The 27,700-nt window shown below is 41.8% G+C and overlaps 1 protein-coding gene across 1 annotated transcript; it reads left to right on the forward strand.

Annotated features, from left to right (window-relative positions):
- Positions 1-1,572: 1,572 nt before the first annotated feature.
- rps6ka5 (ribosomal protein S6 kinase, polypeptide 5) lies at positions 1,573-23,558 on the forward strand. Its single transcript, XM_071904020.2, has 17 exons — positions 1,573-1,840; positions 4,837-4,908; positions 5,099-5,317; positions 5,606-5,721; positions 5,851-5,952; positions 6,255-6,338; positions 6,506-6,609; positions 6,707-6,857; positions 7,037-7,198; positions 8,629-8,754; positions 10,387-10,520; positions 11,698-11,791; positions 12,741-12,911; positions 13,278-13,469; positions 16,151-16,310; positions 16,793-16,956; positions 17,531-23,558. Exons 1-17 carry the CDS (start codon positions 1,771-1,773, stop codon positions 17,840-17,842), a joined length of 2,433 nt encoding a protein of 810 aa, XP_071760121.2. The 5' UTR covers positions 1,573-1,770; the 3' UTR covers positions 17,843-23,558.
- Positions 23,559-27,700: the final 4,142 nt, after the last annotated feature.

Consider the following 27,700-nt stretch of genomic DNA (forward strand, 5'->3'; position numbering starts at 1 on the left):
TGAACTAGAGAAAATGACTGAACGCTGTCAACTGGAAGAATAATCTTAACCTCTTTTATTGCTCATGCCATCACTGGTCATACACAAACGATTATTTAGTATTATTTATATGACATACATAACTTACTGTAGTCGTTCCAAATGTGTATATAACCCTTTAATGTAAAAAATGCATTTGAATTATATTAGAAAGCAATGACAACATGCTACCTTAAGGCGGAGGCAGAGTACACTACATATAAAAACAGCAATCATATAGTTTGTGTGAATAAAATTAAATACATAATTACAGTAACTAGTTGTACTTTTTTGATCACATAACAGACATTCCAGATTATCAAGTCTCCTTCAGCGATGAAGCTGGCCACCCATTTTCTTTATTCCGTTTGTTTTATGGCAACAATCCCCAACACAAACCATTTCCATTGCGTGTTTTCTTCTTTTAATGTCTTGACTTAAATATCCAGGTGGAGAGACATGTGGAACAATGCTGAAATAAAAACAGATGTATGTTTGTATGTATGCATCTATCTATCTATCTATCTATCTATCTATCTATCTATCTATCTATCTATCTATCTATCTATCTATCTATCTATTTTAGTGTCCTTGAAATTAATTCCAGGTTTTGGGATGGGCGGGGATAATTATGACCTGGTGATGTAATCATGACCTCGTTGTATCTTTCATGTATGAGCGTTCAGTGTCTTCTGCATTTGTAAAATATTTTCACCTGATCTGGCAGGTATTGATGGTTTCTGAACTGTGGACGTTATTCTCAACAAGTGATTTACTGCTTTACAATACCGCCATCTACCGTTCACTGTCAGTCAAGAATCATGCTGCCATCAGGTGCTGTCGGAAAAATCGTAATCACGATTGGAGCGCACATGAACGAGCCAACGAAGTCGTAAATACAGCATGGGAGAGCAGAGAATTCACTAGAGTTGCCGAGATGTGGCGTTTAGGGGGCGTGTCTTGAGGGAAAAACGGCAGAGAGGATGGAAGCTGTGTCAACAAATGATGGTAGAAGTGGCATTCTGTGTGAAAAATTAGTTTCTCTACACGGTTGTATTTTCACCCTTTGTTTTAGTTGCCACGCATATACAACAACTTGGCTACTTTGGCAACTTGGGCTAATATATTAATTAAAACATCAATTACATGCATGATGCGCATTTTCTCTTCATTCATCGCAGTTCAGTGTCGCTTTATTTCAAGCTAGAGGCACTGCCCTTGCTGCCACACTTCACAGATGTGTCTACAAGCTTAGACATTTCTCAGAGCTGGATTAAGATACTACTACTTCTACTATTCCACTTTGAAATAAATCAAAAGCCACCAAATCCATTTGCATTTATTCTGACCAAGAGCAAGTCGTATGCGACTTCCGAACGCAGAAGTAGGATTGTACGAGGAGCACTTGAAGGCAGCAGAATTCTTTAGATGGAGGCGGGTGTATCTGTCGCCAACACCAAAACGTCCAATCAGAGGTTAGATTTTCACATAGCAACCCCAATCACCGATCTAGGGGTGCCTGGTTGCGAAGGTAGTGGTAGTGGTGGTGTGGTGGAAGAAGCAAGTGTTTCCTTTGGGCTTGCTTGCTGCTAGGTTTAGCAACACATATTTTCTAAGTTTGGTGCCTAGCTCAAAGACGTTTGCGGTATTTGCTAAATAATTTCGTTTTTGCATGTTATTAAACTAACTTGCGAGGTTAACGTAACGTTGCTGGCAAAGCATCTTTGAACATAATTGGAATACGAAATTACGATGCCATCCCCGATGGAGGGATCTTCAAGAGAAGGTGACCTGTTTACTGTGAAACATGAGCTAAAAAATGGTAAGTTTAGCTACGAGCTGGTTATACACTCAATAGGCAGTCTATGTTTATCCGCCTCTTATCTTTTGGAGACACGTGTGGCTGGACGAACGTTAGCTGGTTAAGCTAGCTTGGAAGAGGCAACTGTCACTGTCAATGGGCGTTTGCAATGGTCACTGCTAACGTTAACATTACTCTTAAATCCCAAAAAGGCAGGGGAGGGCTAATGTTAGCTAACTATCCTCGTTAGTTGTATCTAGCTAACCAAGGCAAGCTGGCGTTACCTAAACTAGTTACTGACGTTATCTAAGATAGTTAATAACGTTTGTTAATCTAGTTAATAACATTAGCTTAGTTGTTAATATACAAACCAGACCATCCGACATAGATTTTCAAGTTTATGCCAACGTCAACGTTATGATGTAATTAGTAAATAAGCTATTTTTTCCTGTCAGAAGCCTGGATTTGTTAGCAATCACAGCTATCTTGCCCAAAGCCAACGAAGAGCAGACAGAGCTCCAGTGCTGTCAAGTCAAACAGCTAACGTTAGCTTGCTTTCATTTGGTCTGTGGTCTATAGATGGATGCACAGTTCTAGTTAACAACGGCATCAACAGTAGGTAATGGTACTTCGTGTGAAGAAGGCAGACAGATAAAATCATACGTCTCTTGGCTAGCCCTGTTATATGATTCCCCATCATAAGCTCCCCAAAGTGACTTTATGACTGTTGACCCTGGTTTTTGTTGCAATAATGTTACTGAATGATGAGTAGTGCCCGGTATTGACATGCATCCATCAACACCTCAAATCATGACATCAACAATCAACAAATAACAGCAAAAAGGACAGGTTCACCATCAAACTTTCCCAGATATTTATAATAATGACTCTGTGGTGGCAGAGTCATTATTAGCATGGGGATTTTATTTTGATTTGAGTAGAGTAGCAAGCCGACCCAGTAATTACACAGGCATGTTGAATGAAGTTGGACAGTGCCTCAGCTACAACTGGTTTATAATGATAATGTACTATTCGTGCTGCAACATGACTAGACTGCACCCCCATTCACTGCCCTGCCCTAAATATGCAGTTAGTCTAGTTGTCATTGCCACTAGTTTTTTGTATAGAATTTCACACAGCACTTGGGCTTCACACTTGGGCTGTTGTGAGATACCTACCTAAATGTAAATAGTACAGCAAGCCTTATATTTTGAGGAAAGAACCCCAGGATATGACATTTGAGGAACATAAGCATTTCCCTCCTGTAGGTTGTAAAAGTTCCTCTTGTCCAGGCATGATCTGGTTGGACACTCCTGTCAGTCTATTAATAAACACTGAAATCAAACTTGGCCCTGGTAGGGTGAGTTTGACAACGGTGTTATGCAACCTGAACCTCTGACCTCAAATTTGGAGGACAGCGTTGATGTGTTGAAATGATATGCGCTCGAATTGCTTAATAGTTGCAGCATTTCTTGTCCTGTGTAAAAGGAGAAGCAGCGGAAAAGATTAAATCAGCTGCCTTAATTGCCCAGTGCTCTGTAGCCTATTTTCAGAGTGTGAGACAGAAGGAATGTGTTCACTACAATGGACATGCATGTCTAAGAGTGTGCTACGCTCGGTCGGCTGTACTGGAAGACTGTGATATAGAATGACATGAACAGCAACATGGCATGATGCTGAGGAATTACTGTGTGCTAAATTCCATGAAGATCATTGAGGGAAGATAATGCACTTCTGCTAGTTAATGTAGCCAGTTAACTTGCAATTGCACGGAAGACTAGCTTATATGGTGTTGTTTATTTGGGTGAGAGTTAAGTTAGTCTGGTTTCCACTGCAGAGTATATGTATATATTTTAGAGCTTTGTTTATCCATGGAAAGTTTACTGAGCGTGCATGTGCTTTTTTCAGTAAAGCCTCATCACATCTATACAGTTACACAAATTCACCCCTGGGACCTGCTCAGTGCAATCACGGTCTTCTGCTGTTGGCCACACATTCACATTCACCACCCAGATTTTCCTAACTAGTTCAGGGCTTCAAACTGCTGACCTTCCAACCCCAAGCTCACTTCTCTAACCTTTAGGCTACCATGCCCCCTTTTAGCTTCTGCCAACTTACTCAACATGGCACTCAGCTTCCCCAAAGCAAAACGGCCGTGATTTTCTTGTATGTGTGTGTTTTTTGTTTCTTTTTTTGCATCAAGATGCCAAAATACATTAATTATAACCTGGGCCATAGTTACAGAACAAGTATAGAGGGCTGTAAGGTGATGTAACATGCCTTTTGGCAGCCATGCTGAAGGTACACAGCTTTTGGCAGCAACGGCTGAGATCAGCTGATCAGTTTTAAATAAACTTACAACTTGATGGTTTCAGCAGTATGTAATACACATGGATAATGTCTTTACTGTCTTTAATGTACTCAATTTGGCTGAAGAGTAATCATTTCATCACTGATGCATCTGATCGGTTCTGTGTTTAGATAATGTCAGCTTTCGCTAGCTGGTTAATCAAAGCATCTGATCACCTTTCTATCATTGTTAACATCTTGTTAACACATGAGCTGAGCTAATTTTTCAAGCTACAGCTTGGAGTGCCTTGGAGGAGAGGCTAGGGCCAAAGATGATGACGACCAGCAGGTTGTGCTAATTCTACAATGAGTCCTCCAAGATGGCACCAGTCAGGATTGCTAGGAGATTTGTGATGTAAAAACCACTATAGCACTTTCGGTGTGATGAATATAGCCTAGATATTGAATTGTCCGTGTCCTGGGTAAGCCTCTGTCGGCCATGCAATAGACAAATAGCTGTTGTGAGTCACGTTTTTTGTTTTCAGGGACTTTTTCAGATCCTGCTACTCAGTGATGTTACGTATTTATTCACAGCTGTAAAACTATATATTCACACATCACTTTCCCCTTTGAATGAATAACCATTACGCTCATTCATGTTGTCTGCTGGTGTAACTGATGTATTATTTTGATATTTCATCCCCATCTGATTTCTGCTCTGACTTCAGCCAACCTGACCGGCCATGTAGAGAGGGTGGGCATTGAAAACTTTGAGCTATTAAAGGTGTTGGGCACAGGAGGTGAGTGACACTGCTAAACTTGAAACTACTACTATGTAGGTCAGAACATGACATGCATGTGATCATTTGCGTGCCACAGTTTGTTATCTGATATTTGTGTTCATATCAATCGCTTCTGTTTAAGGCTCTGCTCCATACTGAGCTTTGCCTTCTTTGTTTCTTTATTTCGATGTGTTCATCTCTCTTCCAGCATACGGAAAGGTATTCCTGGTGCGGAAAGTGAGTGGTCACGATGCAGGGAAGCTGTACGCCATGAAGGTTTTGAAGAAGGCCACCATTGTACAAAAGGCAAAGACGGCTGAACACACACGGACAGAGCGGCAAGTCCTGGAGCACATCCGCCAGTCGCCATTCCTTGTCACACTTCACTACGCCTTCCAGACAGACACCAAGCTGCACCTCATTCTCGGTCAGGCTCTTTCATGTGGAAATGCCTTTTATGTACTAAAGATTTCCACTTCTGTGTTGTCGCTTATGTTTAGACTAGTGAAAGAAGTGGTTAATGATTATGTTTAGCCTTGTGAAAGAAATTGATTTTCACCAGCCAAATGAATGCACATAAGCAGGGGGCTACCAGAAGTGTTTGCCTTTCCCCGTAGTGAAACCAACCAACTTAAATTATTTTGCAGAAAATTTGGCATGCATGAAACATCCAATGGTGTTTTGTGATTTCCTTTTCTAACATCTTTCATTCTAGATTATGTAAATGGTGGGGAGCTCTTCACACACTTGGTGCAAAGGGTGCGGTTCAAGGAGCAGGAAGTAGCCCTCTACAGTGGGGAGATTGTGTTGGCACTAGAGCATTTACACAAGGTAAGGCCTCTTCAGCTTTCCTCATGGCCAGCAGTGCCTGTTCAGAGCAATCTGTTGTCCTCAATAGTGTGCTGCAACATGCTTTACATTTCAATTGCCATAGCCCCTGTGCCATTTTTCTCATTGCAGCTTGGCATTGTCTATCGGGACCTGAAGCTTGAGAATATTCTGCTAGACTCAAGCGGTCATGTGGTACTCACCGACTTTGGCCTCAGTAAAGAATTCGATCAGGTATGTTTCAACAATATGTACCAAGGTCTTGAGCTCCTCAGCAAGGAATGTGCAAAGTGGTGGAAGCCTAATTTCAAATTCACACTCAAAACTGAATGTCTAGTCTGTTCTCATAATAGGTTTATAATGAACCAAAAAAAATAGTTTTTGCTTTTTTTTTTTGGTTCATTTCTTGAACAGTTTTTGTCTACTTCGTGGGAATTCGGCAATACAGTGTATACATTTTTTGAGATCATAAGACCAAGATCCTCTATATGTTATGTTATATTAAATTAAGTTTTTGCTTTTGTGTGTTGACACAGATGGAGAGGGCATTCTCTGTCTGTGGCACCATTGAATATATGGCTCCAGAAATTGTGGAGGGAGGAGAGTCCGGACATGACAAGGTAATTTGTAGTTTTATGCTGTCTTTTCTTCTGTTCAACCACATCAAGCAATCCTGAGTCCCCTCTGTGTACTCATGAACGTGTGAAATGCACTCCAGTGAACTCTTGAGATTCGCCTTTTAGTCTGTTAGGTGAGAGTCATGGTTGGGTGCTTTCATGTTTTGCAGGCAGTGGACTGGTGGAGCCTCGGCGTGCTGATGTACGAGCTTTTGACTGGCGGGTCACCCTTCACCGTTGATGGAGACGAGAACTCTCACACAGACATTGCCAAGTAAGGATTCTCCCTGATCTCCTGCCACGCTTTTCAGTGAGCCTTCAGTTATAATGATTCCGCAGCACTGACCACGTCTCTCTCCCTCACATCGCAGGAGGATTTCAAAGAAGGATCCTCCTTTCCCCAAAGATATGGGACCACTGGCCAAAGACCTCATCCAGCGACTCCTCATCAAAGATCCAAAGAAGAGATTGGGCTCAGGTCCTAATGGAGCTGAAAATGTGAAGAAACACCCGTTTTACCAGGTGGGGTTCATCGCCTCTTGCATATTTCACAATATTTAGAACTATTTATGGCAGGATGGGATGTTACTATACATCATGGGGCCACTTTTGAGTGGGCAGTACTTAGGTAAATTGAGCATTTTTCTAAACTATGTTAAGAAGGAATGGGTCTGACTAGAATTTTTTTCAACCCCCTTTAGAAAATTAACTGGGAGGACTTGGCAGCTAAAAAGGTGCCTGCCCCATTCAAGCCAGTGATTCGAGATGAGCTGGACGTCAGCAACTTTGCAGATGAGTTCACGGAGATGGACCCCACCTACTCCCCTGCAGCTCTGCCTCAGAACTGCGACCGCATCTTCCAGGTGGGAGGGAAGGGATGTTAGACAACCAGGCTATTTTGGTTGAGGCCCAGGGTTTTGTTGCTTACGAACAGGAGAATTATTTTGTGCTGCTTTCAGGTCATCACACAGGACAACATTCATATTGTTGGCACTTGTGCATTTGCATCCATTTATGCTGATGTGTGTCTGGGCTTTGGTTGCAGCAGTGTAAAATGTTGACTGGAATGAAAAACTGCATTAGACATTACCCACTTTTGGTCTGTGACTATATTTGACATACTCCACAGCAATTGAAGTAATCAAGTGAAGTTTTGAATGTCCTCAAAAGGTTGCTGTAAGTCAACACGAGTCTGTCTGTGTGCATTGGTATTCAAATTGACTAAAGGGGCTTTTATTCAAGGCTTGTAATTGCTGCCATATGCAGCTTTTATTGAGGTAACAGATGTGAATGACTATTTTTGATGTAGCTTTGAACCATAATATGGCCCACAACTCTATGCCAGCTGATGGCTGTCTGATGTATTGCATGAAATTTCAACTCTGATTGCCTTCTGGATCCTTGAGCTCGGCAGATCAATAGATCCATTAACAGGCTTCTCTCGTGGAATAAAAGGTTACACTTTGAGAGAATCACCATGTCTGTCTCGGTTACGCCTTCAACCTTTGATTGCCAACTTCATCTTGGCTTTTTTTCCCTCTCAGCTGCCATTCACACAGTCTGAAATTTTGTGGTCTTTATAATTTGCAAGCCTAGCAATCTTTGAGATAACGACAGCAATCCCAACTTTAAACCGTGCACTCGCCCCCCGCAGTGCCTCACAAAACAAAATTAAAATTGCATTAAGTGCGCCAAGATGTAATTTCACAGCAGAGCAATCAAATATTCAAGCCCGGCAATTTAGGGCATCTCATGCATTCGACATCCATCCTTCCGTCCATCCATGGCTGTCACTACATACCACACAGCTGTGTGTGTGCTTGCGTGTGTGTTGCTGAAAGAGGGAGAGAGAGATTAATGCCAGCTCAAAGCCCTGGGCTCCCAACAGCTGGAATTAGGTTGGCAGCACTCCACAAATGACAGGTCTAACAATAGGAACAGCTGGACAGCCAATGTCACTCACCAGTTAACAGAATTAGGCCTATACAGCGTTGGGCTGGCAGGACTTTTTTATGCATACTTTTGACACAGAAACATTTGAAGGAAAAAATGTAGGACTTTTTAAGACTTTACAGTGAAATTTAAGTGTATTTAGCAATTTTAAACCATGGATTTCTAAAGTATGACCAGCTGGATGTTGATGTTAGTCTTTTCTGAGGCTGTAAATTACAGTAATGGATGTTCCCTTTCAACTTAGAGATTCTATCTGTAGTGCTGCATACATAGCCCAGCCCGCACTTTATGTCTTAGCAAAATGTAAACATCTAAAGACATCCTGTGTGTCTGTGCACAGGGCTACTCCTTCATGGCCCCCTCCATCCTGTTCAAGAGGAATGTGGTGATGGACGACCCCGTCCAGCTGTGTGGGGGCTCGGAGAGGCCAGGCTCTGCTGCAGTGGCCCGCAGCGCCATGATGAAGGTAAGATGAATGGGCTTGGATCCCTCTGCACAAACACACTTACACTAATGGCTGCCATCACAGACAGATGAGTTTTTTTTCTTCCTGTCCATTCCACAACTTTTTCTTTCTTTCTTACTGCACTTAGATTCAGTTTGGACGAGCCTATTTTTTTATGATGTTTGCTCATGAATGCACTTTTATTTGTGTATCCGTGCAAAATAATGCTCTTCAAGAAAGGACGAGGGAGTAGTACATTGCCTTTAGTGTACTTATTGACCCTGTTTCTAGCTCTCTCAACAACATCCTGAGTAACCATTGGTTTGGAGACGTAGTTTTGATTTAACTGATATGGAAGTGAGCGGTTTTGCAAGTCTTTCAGTTCAGTTACCAAGGGCTTAAATCCAGTGGTGTGTTATTTTGGCCAAATATGAATTGTAATGGATCATATTAAAACTTTGAATGATATCAGTCTAGCACAAAAAAGCTCTTTCCCGAGGTCTTGACCAGAGTTTAATTAATCAAGACGTTAATGAAAAGGGAATATGTATTTTGGCTCACCTGTAAAATTGGTCAAAGCCTACTTACATCCTTTTTGGCTCCAAGCTCTTACTATGCACTTTTATAGAACGGGTTGTTTCAGCCAAGTAATCAAGCAAAGATGCGCTCCAACCATGCTGAGAACTCCTACAAAGCCTAAAGCCTGGCTAGCCGTGCTTTATTGGCTGCTATGCAGTTTTTTTGTTGTAACCAGGAAGCTAGTTAGCAATCTTTCTTTTTTTTCTCCATTTTCTGGACTTCTAAATTCAGATCTGTCAGTATAAAGGGTGAGACACTTCACTCCTCTATACGTGGGCACTATCAAACTTCATCACAATGTGGTAAAAATAATTTGCAACAATTCATATCTGTTCTTTATTATTAAGCAGTATCTAATTAATAAAAGGAAGTAAAAGTTGTATTAATGTGAAAATGTAACTTAAATTTTCATCTGTTAGCTGCTATTTAATCACACAACTCCCATAATTCTCTTCTTGCATGCAAATGAATTTTGACGATGTCACACGCCAGGAGAATGTACTGGGGTCTTCATTGATTATTTTTCATGGACTGTTGCGATAGTTTATGGCGATACACTGTATATAGCAAAATCTTTGTATGATCGTAAGACAACACAAACTCTGACATTTTATAATAAATTACGTTGTTGTATAAGCAGTGCTTCTACATAGGCCTATGTGATATGCTATAAGCTTTGTTTGCTAACGGTTCAATTGCTAACATTACCTAGCAAGTCAAGTAGCTTTGGCTTACGTTAGTGTATTCTACACAGAGGAGATGAAGGCAGCTGATATACCAGGGAGCCCAAGACATGACGTCACATTCAAATAAGCCGCTAATTAATTAGGTCTATATGTTACCACTGTGAATACACTGTGGGACTGTACTGAATCTGTACTTATTGTTCTAATCAATGTATACTACATTGAAGAAAACTTTAGTCATTACACATGCTTTAATGATCAATGTATTAAAGCCATAATATCCTTGAGGATGTTCTTTACTGTGATTATGGGTACTTTGGTGATGCTTCTTGGGTAGAATTGCTATCTGACCTGACACCTTATTTTGGTCCAATGTTCCCCTCTGCAGGACTCGCCATTCTATATGAGTTATGAGATGGACCTGAAGGACAATGCTCTGGGAGAGGGTAGCTTCTCCATCTGTAGACAGTGCACACACAAGAAGACTGGACAGAAATACGCAGTCAAGATTGTCAGCAAGAGGTATAGCTCACAGCCTGCTTGCTCCTATGTGTTTGTCACCCTAGATGCTGTTGACACTGTGTGATTTTAATAGTTTAGATGGATAAATCAGTCAGCCACCTTCCTTCTCTTCCTGGGGGAAATTGGAGTGTGGTCAGCAGGGTAGTGTAGTAAAAGTCAACAAAGTAAAGCTAATCTTACAAAAAATATCTGGACGAAAAATGTTGTTCTGCAAAATTGACAAATTCATTCATTGACTTAACTACCTAAGTGATATTCACAGGGTTGTTATTTGCCTGAGAAGTCAACTGAACATTGCTGGTGAGGTTAGAAGCATTCACTGTCAAATATATATAAATACAGCTCTGCTCAGGAAACTGACTGTTTTTGCTGTTGACTGCTACAGACTGAGCTGTGATCACACTTCTTGACTGCAGGAGAGTTAAAATGTGGTGACACCTTCTGACAGGAGCAGACATTCCTCCATTGACACATTGTGACAGGGACCAAACATTGTGGCTCTAAGTAGAGCAAGCATCATTGGGGCAACTCTGACAGAAACATGTGTTCCTGAGATACTGAGATCCCGAGAGACACCCTCTGAAAGCAAATCACACTTTGCTCACAGCGTCACAATGCAGTTCTTTTTTCCAACCAGGCCTTGGTTGTAAAAATTGTGTGCTTGTGTGTGTGTATCAGGGTCAGAAATTAATGGGGGCTTGAAAGTTCATAAAATGCCCGTGAAATTAAAAATGCAACTACTGGCTGCTGTGAGCCACCGTATGACCGCAGCAGTAGAAGAAAATGCCGACCCTAGGCAAACCACTGCATCACCAGGAAAATAAAACAACCAATATCATAAAAAAAAAACCCTCAACAGTCAAGGGGTGGAGGACTGGTTGGGGACAGAGTGGGCAAACAACACCATCTTCTTTTGTAAGGCCTGCTGCCAGTTTCCAGCAGTGGGAAATAAGTTAAAACAAATGTTAGTGGTACATATTGAGTGCCAATATGCAATGCAAATCTATTATTGCCCCAGAAAAGGATCAAAATTCCCCTAAAAATAAGATCAAGGAGACAAAAACTGCCCTCTGAAAAAAAAGCTAATACCCTGGTGTGTATGTATGTATGTATGTGTGTGTGCTGTGTTTTGTGCTTTTGTGCCAATGATTTTACCTCCCACTTGTTTTTGCTATAGAATGGAGGCACAGACGCAGAAGGAAGTAGCAGCCCTGAAGCTCTGCGATGGCCACCCTAACATTGTGAAGTTACATGAAATTTACCATGACCAGGTAAGGTGAATTACAGCGGCTATATTTGCAATCATAAGTTCTATTTTGCATTGCTCTCTATGACGCCTGTGGAGACTGCAGCCTTATTAAGTCCTGGAACTGGAACAAAGCAGATTAATGGGGATGCTGGAAGCCCTGAAGGTCTCTCTCTGTCTCTACATGTATTGTCCCATAAACATCTCTCCATGCTCTCGATATTTCACACCAAATCTATTTTCAAACTGCAGCTGCACCAACACCCATTTTGTACCACTATATAGAAACAACCTAGATTCGCCTGTGTCTCGAGTCTAGCCCCACACTTGACCCAAATTAAGTGCGCATATGTTACAAATATAGTGTACCTTGGTTATTGGGAAGGTGTGGCTGTGCGGCTGACAGTGCACAGGTTCATTAGCCCAGGCCCTTCAAATCCAGGAGCACCACTTTAGTGCTGATGAGCTCGGTGGGGTTATTACTGTACCTCAGAGGCCTGTGACCCAGATCAAAGCAGCGCCGCCTCGCCTCGCCCCAGTCCTGCCTTTGTTCCCCAGCTCCAGCGCTAATGAGAAGCCCTACCCCGCTGCCCAGACACATTATTCCCTTCCCACTTTGTTTGGCCCCTTTCACTTTACTCAATACTATTACGGTTTGATCTCGCCATCACGGGATTGAGGAAGGGGTGTTTTCGTTATATTTGTCATACAAGAGAGAAATTTCCATTCACCATTTCAGTTTCAACTGTCAGTTCAAGCTGTGAGAACAAGATTGATGATATCTGCATTAGTCATGAATGAAGTTGTTAATTCAATATTTATTTAGTTGCAAAATATAGGAATGTTTGCACTTTTTTTAAGAGGACTGTTGATGTAAATACAATATTTCATTCCATGTCAAAGAATAAAGGCTGGAAAGGGGTGCAGAAGAGGTGAAGTGTAAACATACTCTGTGTGTTTGTGTGTCGCTGTAGCTCCACACGTACCTGGTGTTGGAGCTGCTCGGTGGAGGAGAGCTGCTGGAGAGGATCCGCAGGAAGCAGCATTTCAGTGAGACGGAGGCCAGCCGCATCATGCGCAGACTGGTGTCCGCCGTCAGTCACATGCACGACGTAGGGGTGGTGCACAGGGACCTCAAACCAGAGGTACTGAACCCACACTCAGCCCAGGGAACAGTGGGGCTGCAAATTCTTTTCTTTCTGACCATAGTTTGTCTCACTCTGACGAATGCAAAGACACTGGATCATAAGCTTCTGAAAGAGAATTACTGTGTTTTACTGAAGTCTATATGATCTGTCATAAAGTGTCATTTTGACTCTGGGGTGTATTACAAAAGAACTCCCCATGCCCACCTTCCTTCAAGAGGGGATTATAATTGTTTGACCCCTAACAAATGGTCAGTAGCATCTTGTCTGGCAAGTCTTGAAGTCCAGTTTAGTGAGCTCTTGAGAAGACCAGTTGTGCTGAAGAGAAAGAAATGATTGCTGTCCCTGTCTCGAATTGCTTTGTAGAATCTGCTCTTCACAGATGAAAGTGAGAACTCTGAGATAAAGATCATAGACTTTGGCTTTGCTCGCCTCAAACCGCCAGACAATCAACTCCTGAAGACTCCGTGCTTCACACTGCAATACGCAGCACCTGAAATACTCAAATACGATGGCTACGACGAGTCCTGTGACCTGTGGAGTCTGGGCGTCATTCTGGTGAGTGGATGTGGGATGGCAGTGCTGTGCTCTGGTTCAATTAAAGCAGTTGGACTGATGTAGAATCATTCATGATTTTACTCTTTCTGAGGGGTCAAATCAGGAGTCCAACACTGCTACTTTGAATGGAGGAAGCATTAAAAACTACTAATATTTTATTATTTCACAGTAACTCAAACAAAAGTGGTAAACATGATAGCAGGACAGGAAACTTTTTGTCCACTAGCCACAGTGGCTTGTACATAGAAAAATGTACTAACCACTTTGTTTTGTCTGCCAAATAAATTGGCAGTAAATGGCCAACTGTCCAAATAGACAAACTTCAAAAAGCAACTGCAAAAATATACCTGCATGTGGCTGGCAGCTAGTGTTAATTTCCCACCCTGTCTAAGAGTGTATTCGTATGTTAAATTTGTAGCTGCAACCAGCAGCTAGTGTAAGTCACTCTTTCAGTTGGTTGGTCCCAAAATTTTCAGAAAAACCTACTGTGCATGTAGAGCCGCTGGATATAGAGATACAGCACTTATAACTTTCTCAGGCAGCCACACAGGTGCTTTAGCTCATTTGGTAGGGCAGCGGACTCTCCCAAAGCGTCCTGGCTTCTAATCCTGGAGTTGGCAAAAAAAGGTTTGACTCTTGAACCCAGCAAGCACAGAATGTTTACATTATGCTATTTAACATGGTCAATTTAAAAGATGGCATTTTCCCACCGAGATTCTAAGAAAAAATCTCAAAGTTTAATAACATTGATTGATGTTGCACACAGTCAAGAATATGCCTAAATAACAGATTATTAATTAGGCCTATTCGTGAACATCCTTATTAATGACTGCATAATCTAAACAAGTGTCGGCCTATTTTAGGCTACTGCTTAACGGCCCAATAAAGTAACCTGTACCAATCTGGTTGCAGCTTATCATGAATTACATGCTTATTTTTTCCAAATTCTGTAAATCTTTTCACAAACCACTGGGGAGTTCTGAGCTCCAGTTTGAGAACTATATGTTTTGCGTGACTATTGACTAATAATGATGCTATTGACGGAGACATTTTTACTACTGAATGCACACTTTATGGATTAGTTCCATACAGTGTTAATGTGTTTTATTTTATCCAGTGTATGGATTGATCATATATTCAATTGATTTTGCCTTTAAAGATATTGTGCTTCAGGGCTCTGTGTGTGTGTGTGTGTGTGTGTGTGTTTGTGTCTGCGTGTGTGGGGTGTGGGTGTGTGTGTGCGCATGCATGCATACATACATGTGTGTATGTTTTGTTTAATCTGTTTCACATGATATCCATCTCCCTCTCTTGTTCAGTGATACAATTTTCGGTGTCCTGTGGTGAGCTGACACAGTTTAATATTCACCACAGAACGAAGAGCAACCAGCCCTGCACTCAGAGCTGATTAAGGCTGTGCTCATATGAGACATTGCTTCCCGGCAGCGGAAATGTCATCCTAATTCAACGGCTTTCTGCATAGAGGAGGAAAATTAAAAGGAGAGGTAGAGAAGAGAAGGAGAGGGCACACAGGGGGCGGAGAGTGAGAGAGTGATTTCTCCACTTGGGCAGTCATGCGTGCAGAGCCTGGGCTCTCTCTGCAAGTGCTGCTTTGCGCCGTCGCCCCCTGGGGGGGGATAGGAGAGTAGTGCACCTCATGGAGCTTTGATGAAATGGCTCCTGACAAGCTGTGTGCACAATGCCCTGGAAGCATAGCGAGCCGAAACAGAGAGCGAGGGAGGGAGGGAGAGGGAAAGAGAGAGAGGAAGAGAGACCAGGGCGCTACAGAGCCTCCACTGCCAAAAGGGCTGCTCCCTCTGCTGTGATTTTAATGAGAAATTCGAGGGCAGATGTAATCAGGCCAAGGTGAGAGTATTCTATTCAGTCAGCTAAGCACAGACCTCCCAGTTTTTTCTCTGCCGAGTGTTGGTCCAACCACGGTCGACAGCAAACACAGCAATGGAAACACATGGGACCTGTCTCAGGAAGTGAGATTAGTGGGTTAGTGAGCTAACTTTGGGCTTAACCCTGGCTTTTTCGGTCCCATGACGGTGGCTCACTTTTCAGCAGTGTACATCACCATGGCGACTTAGGCTGCACACCTAACCTGCTCCGGAGCAGACTATGTTCAGGCTATCAGATCCACACATATAAAATGCACGCCTCCTCACCAATGACCTCTCTGGAAAAATGGCATTACCACTCCTAGAGGATCCTGTGGCCTTTTTTTTTTTTTTTTAAATAACCTTTATTTCAAAAATAGTTGACTGTATCAGTAATGAATGAAATTTACATTGCATATTAAGTGCGCTGAAATTCTTTCATAGGATTCCTGAGGCTGATTGATGCAGTATATTGCACCCACATTCTCATCAGCTCAGCCCTGAGAAACATGAGACTCACTTTGTTAATAGAAAATCTTCAGCCTAAATGTGACGACACACTACTGTATCAATGAAAAGTATGCCCACTGTACCTTAATGATGGGGCAGTGACAAGTCTAAAAGTTTGGTAGTAGAAACAGTGTTACTTTTCACTGTTACAATGTTTTTCTTTTACTTTATTGTGATATGAATTGCAGTGTATTTTACACTGACTAGTTACTTACTAGTATTTGAGCCCGGAAGCTTTGTGTTACAGTTGTTTTGACAGCAGATTGAGTGGTTTCCTTCTGGTTGCAGTACACCATGCTGTCGGGCCAGGTGCCTTTCCAGTGTCAGGAGAAAAGCCTGACCCACACCAGTGCTGAGGAGATCATGAAGAAAATCAAACATGGGGACTTCTCTTTTGAAGGAGAGGCCTGGAGGAATGTGTCCCAGCAGGCCAAGGACCTTATACAAGGTGAGGATGGGGCTGGTGGCTCGCTGTCAAATCCGTCTGTGTGATAGTCTAATTTTACAGATTGGCTGTTGCCAATATACTATTTAGTGTTTTTATCACCGGATCAGAAATTTGATCTTTTTTGATGTTTAGACTACAGTGAAAAGTTTCATTTTGTAATTAAGATTTGACTCGGCAGTGCTCCAGCCTAGAGTGTCAAGTGTAGATGGCTGAAATACTTTTTTTCCCCCAAAACATTTCTTTGATAGCATAACATGACAGTAAGGACAGAAGAGAGAGAGGGCAGGCATGACAAAAGACAAAGGTTTTGTACTGGAACTCACCACATCATCAAGTTCAGGGTGTGTGTCTTAGCTCACGATACCTAGCTCACAGATTACCTCACACTGGTTGAACTACCTATTTGTGCCTCACTTTTGGCTCACCTTTTCGCTTGCGTATTAAGAGTGCTAAAGGTAATTATTTGTGTCTTTTTCCTGTAGAGCTCCTGACGGTGGACCCAAACAAGAGGATTAAGATGTGCGGCCTGCGTTACAATGCCTGGCTCCAGGACGACAGCCAGCTATCCTCCAACCCACTCATGACCCCGGACATTCTGGGCTCCTCCACTGCCTCCGTCCACACTTACGTCAAAGCTACCTTCAATGTAAGAAATGACCGGCAGTGCGCACTGTTTTAAGTTGTAGGTCAGGCTTTCCCAACTTTAATGCCTCCTGTTATTAACTTTGCTTCCTTTGAACAAATCCTCTTCAGTCTGCTGCCAAACTGCTGCTGGTCACGGACTGTAAAAGCTACTCTGAAAGTCATACTAATTGACTTGAGAGATGAAACTGAAACATCAGTTTGATGTTAATGCACAATTTTCATGTGTTTTAAATGTTGGTCATAGGTATTTTTAGCTTCAATATGGGATGACCTGCCCAAAGAGGTTGGGAACCCCTGCTGTAAGTTTGTATTTTTTGCACAATGTGTAAAATACACTGGGTGGTACAAAAATCATTGAATGGTTACATAATGTGCAGATGAAATGGAAAAATCAATAATAAATGTCTATAAAACAATCTTATCACAAAAAATCCATAGATTATGATAAAAGTAAACATGAGTTAAGATGACATAGAAAGTTTTCTGCAATCACAGAACAGAATTTTCCACCACCTTTGATGTGAAAATAGGATGTGATTTTGAATAACGGTTTGCCAATCTCTTTTCTGTCCCAGGCATTTAACAAATGTAAGCGGGAAGGCTTCCGCCTGCAGACGGTGGACAAGGCGCCGCTGGCCAAGAGGAGGAAGATGAAAAAGACCAGTACCAGCACAGAGACCCGCAGCAGTTCCAGTGAGAGCACCCATTCCTCCTCCTCCTCCTCCCAGTCTCAGGAGAAGACACCCCCAGAGGGCGACGCCAACCCCCAGCCCTCCAGCAGCACCCCTCTCACCCCCCCCGTCAACACGCCCGTGGCCCTGGGAACGGACTCTGAGCACGCCCACCAGCCAGCGCCTCCAGCCTTTCACTTCTCAGAGGGGCAGTAAGAGAGAAAGACGGATTCATGAACTGAAGGATGGATCGGACCAGTATAGAGACGGCTCTCTCTCTCTTTCTCTCTGTCCTTGGCAGCTCTCTGCCTCTGGCTCACAGTCAAATGCATGGACAACCGCACGCCTCCAAACCAAGCATGCAGCAGGAGCAGCAACCACCACCTCAATCAATCAATCAATCAATCAATCATCACTAGCAATAGCCTATCTCTCTCACTCTCTCTCTCACTTTCACACACAGACAGTATCAATCAGGGACTGGACCAGGAAGAAGTTGTCACCGGTGTCCAAATGAAAGGGCTGCCCTACTGCCCCAGGTCCAGACAGACAATGGAGAGATATCCTCAGTCTCGTCATAAAATCGCAGCTCAGTCTCTGTCCGGTCCAATTGACTGTCTTCACTTTGTCCATGCCTCCAGAGGTCTAAAGGGAAAGTCGCAGTGTTTACACCATGGATGCTTTGTATTTTTTGTCAAAGGGAGAAAAGAAAATGCGAAGTGCTGCAGCGTAACATGGGTCCACTTCTCTTCCTGAGAAGTCTCTGCAAGATGGAGCAGGGTATTTATATGTGAATTTACAGACTGAAATTTATTTATGATAAGCTATATTGTTAACTTATTTATGGTTCAGACTGTTCTGAAATGAATTAATGGATACAGTGTGAGTCTTTTAAAAAAAAATCTAGATATTTTGTGTATGTGTATATGTTTAGACCTTTTCCCTTTGAACTAAAAAGACTGTTTCTGTGTAGTCAGATGGTTGTTCATACCTCTTCCTAATCATCATAGACACCAATGCTTTAAGTAGCTTCTTGAGACACAATTGCTATGTAGACATTGTAAGATGTCTAAACATCATAAGCAAGGGAAGAAATTAACACTAGCCATCAGCCAAATGGTGACAAATGTTGGCTGTGGCTGGCAAGTGTGTCAACTCTAGGTAAACAACCATCTGTTGGAGGTTCTTTAGTTGGGTTTCTAAAATGGTTTAAGTCGCTGGTGAGGGTTAGGGTTAGGGTTGGATTTCCTGCCCTGTTCATAAGGATTAAGGAAGCAAAAGTATAAACATCTATTTGCAGGGTGTTCAGCCAAATAAATGGTCTCATCATTGTACGGGGAATTGTGACCCCTAGAAGAAAAGCTATATTTAGCTAGCCTGATGTTGTCCAGACTCTTGGTTATCTTGCTTTTGATCTGGGAGTATGACTACTACAGGAGCATGGCTGACAAATCACATGGTCTGACCCCCAAGCCAATATTTAGCCCAACAGTGGAATTGCCCTGGCAGTAGTTTGTGTTGTGTGGTGTAGGACTTAACAGTCAGTGTCTCAACATGACTACAAGCAATTGGATTGGGTGGAATATCCTAATGGAACATTCAGATCAGCTTAGTGGAGATCTGCTGGACCCAAGGCGACGGGGTCAAGAAGTTTGAGGTTGAGTGTGCTGAGATCCAGGATGCCAAATGGCAGCTTAAAGTGGCTTCCTCTTCAGATATAACAAGATGTAATTACTGAGAAAAAACAAAAGGAGACGGTTATGTGCCAAAAAAAGAAAAAATGCTACCGAATCAGGTAATGGTCGGGGTTGAGACTACTGTAGGTTAAGGGTGGTGATGCACTGGGATGTTTTTAAGGCAGTGTAGATGGTCAATTCTCCTAGCAACAGGCAACAAAGTGAGAAAATCTACTCATGTGTTTACTGGCATCAAGATGTTTCAATGTGATAAATGCAGCAACACAGAGAAAACTCCTCGGGCGTTGCTGTCCATCAGATTTGCCCAAAAAGTTGCCCTTTGTATCACTGCCTTAAGTCTTAAAGTGAAGTCTACTACAAAGCATCTACCCCCTTGTGAGAACATCAAGTTCCCAATGAGGACCTCAAACAAACTCTCCTTTCTACTTTTGTCTCAGTCCCTTGCTCTCTTTACCATGTTGTACTGCATGACTGAAAATGGTGATCTTTGCACTGTGTGACAGCTCTCACTTCCAGTGAGGCAGATATTTGATTAGTTTTAGTTTTATGTCCCCAGTGCATGATGTGAACTGAAACATCAACCTCTACTTTTATTTGTTCTTTGGACTTTTTGGAGATTGTTACTTGATTTTATGTGAGTTTGTTTACTTGCACATTTAATATTCCGATATAATTCGGGACATTGAAGTATTCTGTTTGAGGTGTGGTGGTTTTTACAATAGCCTGAATATTGTAATTTCCCCAAACCTGACTATGATCATATGCTGGGATTAGCCAGGATACTTCTCTTGATTGGTTTTTACAGTCTGTATAAGTCTGTTCCCATGGTGAAAATTGAAATATCCTGTTAATGATGTGAACAGGGGTATTTGTGACCAGTATATGAAGATGCCTATAAACAGTTTCTCCTGAATAAGAGCTTAATCAGGATACAAATTGTTAGTTGGAATACTGTGTGCATTTAAACACACTCCCTCATCTTCTTCCATTTTAATGCACTCTGAATCGGAACCAAAGCATTAAAAAACACTTCAAGGTAGCTGCTCTAAGCTGCATGAGGTATTTCCTTTCATGCAAATATGCAAAGAAATGCTTCTTTTGTCGCGGTTTTGTTTGTATTGTCCAACTGGTGAAATATGTTAGATGTTTCTAGCTAAGATCATTTTGTAGCAGCATATGGTATGCTTGTTAGAGCTCAAAGATTCTTCATTACGGGACTTAATATCCACATTCAACACATTTCCATGCTTAAAACTATGCATTGCCTTTCCCTGTTGTATTGCTTTGCCATTTTGCAAAGGCCATACCAAATGAGTTCAAACACAGTGCTTGAAATGGCATAACACAATGTACATATATTTCTACCCACACAGTATCAACCACAGTAAAAATAGCAAAGTAGGACCCATTGCCTGTATTAAAAGCTGGAAACCTTGGAGCTAAACACTACAAAGCTCTTGCCTAACTTAGTTCGCATGAGTTCCCCGTTGCTGCCTCATTAAGCCTCTTTTCTTTTGTTTGGGTGTATTAATAGCTCAAGTGGAGGAAGGGGAAGTGGAGTGTCCTATATTGAACTCCCCTCTGGGAGACAGGCTCTATTAGCTGATGTGCTGCAGCGCTGTTTGTTCCAAAGAAAATACTCCACTCACTGCCTCTGTGGGACCCAGCTCACTTTCTGTTTGGGGAAAAGAACAGTGTATTACAGGAAAGGGGTGTTTTAGTACCAGAGTCTCTCGAGGCTGATTCTGAACTAGTTTCCCCCCCTTTGATGAACCGCTTGTTCAGTGTGCCACTAAGAGGGAGAGGGAGAGGGACCAGTTTTGATGCGAGGTCCTGTTGTCTCTGATGCAATTTGTCCCATGGAATTTGAATGGAAGTTCCTTTTCTATCCATTTCAAATTCTTTGGTGTTTCCTCTTTCATTGCTGTACTCTGAATTAAGGCACTCCACCTGATGAGCTACTCATTGTTTTACGGTAGATCAATGACATGGTAAAGCAATGCCGTATGCTTTTGTAACTTTAATGAGATAGATGATGAAATGAGCAGTTTTGTATGAACTGTTGCCTGCAGTTGCGAGTTGCAGAGCTGAGGGGATCGGGGGATGTTCCTGTGTGTTTTGGGTGCCATAGCTGAAGTGACATCAGACTGCTGCAGAGTGTCATGTTAAGGTGGGATCATGTCGTCCCTGGCCTGGGTGTCTCCTGCTTCTGGTCAGCAGTGAGGAGTTGATTTGGAGCTGTCCGCGGTGCTGAAGTGTCCAAAACTCTACTGGTGCTGAAAGAACAGCTGGCCTTCCTCAGTGAGCAGTAATAATGTGATACTTTACTGATCCACATTGGGGAAAGTTTGCTTACCCCCTTCCAGGGAGGTCAGCTGCAGAACGGCACCCCTGTCTTGCCCAAGGACACTTCAGCAGGGCGAGTGCTTGCCGACACGGGGGCTTGAACACAGGTTCTTCAGTTACAGATTCACTATGCCCACTACCCAGTAATGTTGGTGACATGATCTGTTACCCACAGGATCAGGTGTTTGATTTATTGAGGGCCTTGAGGGAGGGGCTTATGCTTTTACACACAGCTTTAGGGAAAGTGATCTTGTGTTAATGCCAAACTGCTATCATTGCATGTATCACCATCATCACCACCATCATCACCCATCATGCATGGTTAATGTGCTATTGCTTGATTCCTGTGGATATTTTCATCGATTCCACCCTTCTCACATCATTATTGAAGCTTGTCTAAGTACTGTAGCAGTGAATCCCTTTGAGATTGGTCAATATTAAACTGTTTCAAAACATGCAATCAAGCTTTAAGGGCAAAATTTTGCACTTGTATGTTATTTTAATTGTGCAATTGATTTTTCGTAAAAAACAAAAAACAAAAGTCCTTTTGAATTTGTGCGGGGTCAGATGTTCAACTTATTCATCTGTCTGTCTCTTTTGATGGCTACTGTCCACCATTTGTAAGACAATATATATATTAACCTCAACACCGAATAGTACTTTTACTTACTGCAAGGATACACCATGTGCATACCTGCTTTTTTAGGGCACTGTGAACATCATCATTCAGGTCTTCAGGCACACCAATGATAGTATGAGGAAAAGGGATCACGTTTTGCTTCAATAAATGCTTTACCTGCTGGCTGAATACATCTGTATGTTTAATAATCTGATATCAGTCATGTTCAGTCCAGTCCGGTCTTTTGATAGATCCTTGGCTTAATTGAATCTATGACTGGTATTTACACCTTTTATTGAAGATATTTTGTGATACCAGGAGTTTGAGTTGTATGTATGAGTTGTTGCTAGGACAATAAATGTACAAATTCCTGTTCATTTATTGATCTTGACTAATAAAATGATTCTGATTAGGTACAACCCTTTTCACATCTGCAAAAGGTATTCTAATTCGAAAGGCATGTTATGAGACATGACAACTTTAGCTTTATAAAGTTCAATTATTTATATTCTATTTGTCATCAACGTAAAAATGTCTGTTATTGATGTTCAGCTGGCAGCCTCTAGAGGGCAGTGTTTGATAAAATACTACAGGTGGACAGTCCAAAACCTCCTGGGTAGCAGATCAGCTTGTGCTCACTGTGCAGCATTAACTCTATTCAGCGTTTGTGATTTATCCATAGATAAGTCCGATAGGAAAATGTGTGGGAGACATTTCAAAGCTATATGATCATTTTCCATGTTATCTAGCAGGGCTAGAGATTTTATGTGTATAGTACTAAGTTCACACTGGAATTGTCTTAGTTGGTCGATAAATGCATATTTAAAACCAAAAGAAGATTATTTGTGTCTTAAAAAGTGAACTGTAAATACTGTAAATGTCCAGCCATATTATTTTTATGGTATGACTAAAAAAAAGTCACGTGTGCAGTAGGTTTGACAGAGAGACACCGTTCACTAAAGAAGTGTCTTTTAAAGAAAGTGATTCAAAAGATGAATCTACATTCGTTTGTTTCTTATGTATTTTGTATTGTCAGGATTATATGACAAAAATACTAGTGTGAGACTTGGGAATTGTTGGTCTGGAGAAGAGTTGAATCAACTCTGGTATTATGGACAATAAGGGACTGATTGATCATTTGTAAAGTATTGATATTTGAGCATTGTTTGTGTTTGCAGATTTTGCCTGTTCAGTGTTTAATATATCTGTGAAGAAATGTTTATTTAAGAAGTTAAGGGCTTTAGGGTTTTTGAATCCTTTATAGAGAATATCATACTGTTTGTCACATGTTCAAATAAAATTTTTAGTTCACTAAATATCATCCATTCAATCCACATCAGTGTATCGCTCAATTGGCTCGTCTGAGATGCAGGTCCTTCTTAAGTAGACATGACTGCCTTATGTTTCTATATGGTATGAAGTTATTTTGTAGCTGTTGTATACTTGAACTTACATGTATCAACAGGAGAGGGCGCTCTTTGGTTGCCTCTCAATCAGTCACACTCTGATCACTCCTTTCAAATTCATCTACTCCTCTGAAAAAAGCTAAAAGTATGAATATCTCCTCCAGTGAAAATGAGCTTCAGCTGTACAGCAGGTAAAACTCAAACCCAACCAGTCATTTGCTTTCAAGGCCTGTTTGAAAGATCCCAGTGGGCTGATGAGGTCATCGCAGAGGGGCTGTAATCATTGCAGAGCGAGGTTGTCACCAAAAAGGTCAGATGTCATTTGTGTACACAGTTGCTCAAAGAAATATCTTGCCCAAATGAGTTTTTGCTCGTTTTGTGGCGCAGCAAAATAATTTAAAAGCGCAGCCTATTCAAACAGTAATCTATTGCTTCAAAGTATTCATGAAATCTAGATTTTTAGGTATGACATTTTTAGGTATGACATATTAGGTATTCAAATAAAAAATCTACAGTAAATCTAGAGTAAAAAAATCTGTTTAACATTTCTTGTTTCTTAGCATTCATCTTTAGTTTGTAAGGTTTTAAACAATATTTTCCCCCTTTTGTTCTATTTCTTCTTTCCATGCCAACAAATCTAATGTCACTCCCCTTCAATATAAGTAAATGGCATGTTTTGGAGTGTACAGTGGCTTCTGCTTCATAATATTTAAAAATAATAATAATAATACTTGAGCATAAAGTGGAATTTTGTTTTTCTTATGCACAGCTTTCAAGTCCACTTATTGTGGTTTCACCCCACTTGCTGCTATATGCAACAATACAGGTGCACTTTCAGAGCACTTTCGCTTGTCTAATTTTGCTATGGATATAAATATGGACATTGAGCATGAGAAACTCATTAAACAGTGTGTCCTCTGTGTGTGTGTGTGTGTGTGTGTGTGTGATACCTCTTTTCTTTGAAACCTCAGGGACTGCACTAAAATGCTATCCATTACCGAGCCACGAAAGAAGCTATCAGCTAATAAAGAAAGACAGAGATAGACTCTGAAAGAAAAACATTATTTAAAACCTCTTACCACAACCTAAGAAGAAGTCTGAGTAAGACGATATGAAACACTGGTCAGTTTTTGCCCTGAGGTAATTTAGCAGGTATTTGTAGGAGGGAAATAATTAAGTTTTATACATTTTATAGCTAAGCACATTTGTAGACTTTATTTTTCAGTTGGACAGAATGGAGTAGGGATAGCTTAGGGGGAAAAAAAATGAATGCTTTTAAAAAAAACAAAAAAAAACGGAAAAACGGAACCTCTGTTTATTGTCCTATAGAAGTATAAAGAATTCTGCCCACTTTTGAAATTACCTTTTTGTTCACCTTCAAAGCATTCTGTAGGTTACAACCTGAAACTATTTTAGCTTTGTTGTTTCCTGAAGATTCTCCCACCTTTCGTATCTATATCCAAATTCCACTTCATTTAATAACCTGATGGTTTGTTGCTGAAAGTACTTGAGTCATTATGATGCTCAAAGAGTGTTTCAATTAAACTGGTTAATGTGAGATAAAGAAGAAGCCTCAGAAATGCCAGCCAAAGGAACTCCTGTACCAAAACGTATTCATATAGTAATCACAATCAGAAACACTTAACCATCCAAATTCAATAAATTAACCAGAATTTGTCTCAGTGATATTGATGTAGAAGTAATTGTAACTAATGTCAAATCGACAACTTACAAAGTCCCACTATATAGTACAAAAAATGTGTGTATATATATATATATATATATATATATACATGGAACAGTGTAGTGACATTGTTTTGCTGTTTGTGACTGTGAGGGAGAGTTTCACTATGGGGCAGGGCTGAGTTTGAGAGATGAATAGCAAATGTGACAGGGCATGATGGAGGAGTTTGAGCTCTGAGGTGGGTTATGAGGTGTGTGTGTGTGTGTGTGTGTGTGTGCCTCCATGTATGTGTGTTTCAGAGGGTGGGGTTTAGGACTGGACTGTAGAGGGGTGAAGTGCCTCGGATCCTTGGGACTGGAACGCATTTCCTTTTGTTGCCCTCCAATTTTTGACTGGCTTGCCCCAGCGCATGAGGATGATGGGGCTGTTTCTATTATCCAGCTTCCCAGACCCCCCCACCCTCCCCTCTGTCCTACCCCAGCCTGTTCCCAAAGCGATTGGCATTCCTGGGGGCCACCAGTGAAGCAGCTTTAGAGGGAAGGCCGCTGGCTCCTGGGTGGCCTCTTGTGCACGGGCTCCAGGGGGAGGAGACAATGTCTTATTAATTGACTGGGCGTCTTGGGCAGAGTGCAGGAATTTGCAGAAGGGGGAGATGGAAAGTGGGGATGAGGGACGAGCTGAGAGGGGCGGATGGGTGGGACGGGGGTGGGGGGGTGAGGTGGGGTGTGTGATTCCCAGTCCACCAGTGGAGATTCATTGACCTCTATCTCAGATTTATTTCAGTTTGATTTACATTGCTGTTGGAAAGCGAGAACGGTGATGTTGCGGAGATACACTGGCTGTTTTAACCAAAAGCATGTGCTGTCTAAAACTAGTCTCTTTCATATTTTTTTAAAAATCATTCTACATTGTATATCACATTCAATTTTTGTTATAATTGCTTCTAAAATATCACTGTCATTGGGTGAAAACCTTGTATCCCCAAAATGTCAACTTTTTAGGAACTCAGGTTGATGACCATTCATTTTTGAGTTTATCTAATTGGCTGTGAAATAGTTTCATATACCCAATGTCCAAGGGTTGTAGAATTTCCTCAACCCATAGAGGAGCATGCAATCCTTCAAACTGAAGTTAAAACATGAAAATCACCAAAGGTTTTCCCCCCCAACAGTGACGATTATGTTGCGCGGATGCTTTCCTGTACAGCTACTAAGTCTCTACAGGAGATTCGCAGGTTGAAAATGGCATCGTGGTGGGCAGGCAGCCGTTCCTCTACAGCAGCGTCCTGTTTTTGTGCAAGTTTGATGGAGTGGGACAGGGGGGTGGGACGGGTGTAGCATCTCCCCATGTGGTCCCCCCAGGTGTCCTCACCCTAATCCTGTTACATGCGTCCCCCATTAGCACTAATGGAGCTGCCATTGTCCCCCTGTTGTGCGCTGTTGCCCCCCCCGGCCCAGTCACCTTGAGTCAGTAAACTCAGCCCTGTCATGTTTGGACTGCTTCCCACACACAGGGGTCTCCATGACGACGCTGGACCCCCCCCCCCACCCCCACCCCCATCCCCACCCTCACTGACACAGTGCTGTGGCTGCTGGGACGCCGGAGGGAAAGGGGGGACACAGCTAGGGATGTAGTGGAGGGTAAAACTCGGTGTACCCGCCTTTATATTTGTCAGATCTAAAAATTTATTATCTACATTCATGGTATCTAATTTCATATAATTTACATCAGTCTATCAGATTGATCTAAGTTACAAAAAAATATTGTTTTCTTTTTTTTCAATTAAAAGAAACAGAAATTAATACTAGTGTCAAAATATCTTTATATTGTGGTTGTTTATATTGATGGTTGTTCGCCTTATGGTGTTCATAGACTGCAGTTCATAGTTAACCTCCCTTTTTCTTTAAAAGGGAGCCGAGGAGCTGAGGAGGATATAACAGAGGATACTGTACAACCAGTTTGTGGGTACGAAGCCGTTTGTGGGTACGTACATGGCTAAAAAGTGAGCAAAAATGCATTCATAGAAGAAGAAACAAATGTCCTCCTCTCACTGTTTCGCTGCTGTGACATTTTCTGCTTTTGCTTTCCGGCTCCTCCAAATATATTTTAGATGCACCTGTGAAACCTTTAATTTAATAGAAAAACAAAATGTACTGACAGAGAGCGATGCAGACATAAACTGTGCACGTGTGTAGTTGTATGTGTGCGAGAGAGAGAGAAAGAAAGAGAGAGAGAGAGAGAGAGAGAGAGAGAGAGAGAGAGAGAGAGAGCTGCAAAAGGAACGGGGCAGGAGAGTGTGCATTTGGCCATCTTGTTTAGTGC

This window comes from Centroberyx gerrardi, chromosome 17, assembly GCF_048128805.1.
Source record: "Centroberyx gerrardi isolate f3 chromosome 17, fCenGer3.hap1.cur.20231027, whole genome shotgun sequence".
Taxonomy (NCBI): Eukaryota; Metazoa; Chordata; class Actinopteri; order Beryciformes; family Berycidae; genus Centroberyx; species Centroberyx gerrardi.

Excerpts from the sequence above, each read along its gene's own strand:
- rps6ka5 (XM_071904020.2), top strand. The coding sequence starts at position 1,771 with ATGCCATCCCCGATGGAGGGATCTTCAAGAGAAGGTGACCTGTTTACT. Across the intron at positions 5,722-5,850 it reads CACTAGAGCATTTACACAAG|CTTGGCATTGTCTATCGGGA; the intron begins GTAAGGCCTCTT and ends TTCTCATTGCAG. Across the intron at positions 13,470-16,150 it reads GGAGTCTGGGCGTCATTCTG|TACACCATGCTGTCGGGCCA; the intron begins GTGAGTGGATGT and ends TTCTGGTTGCAG.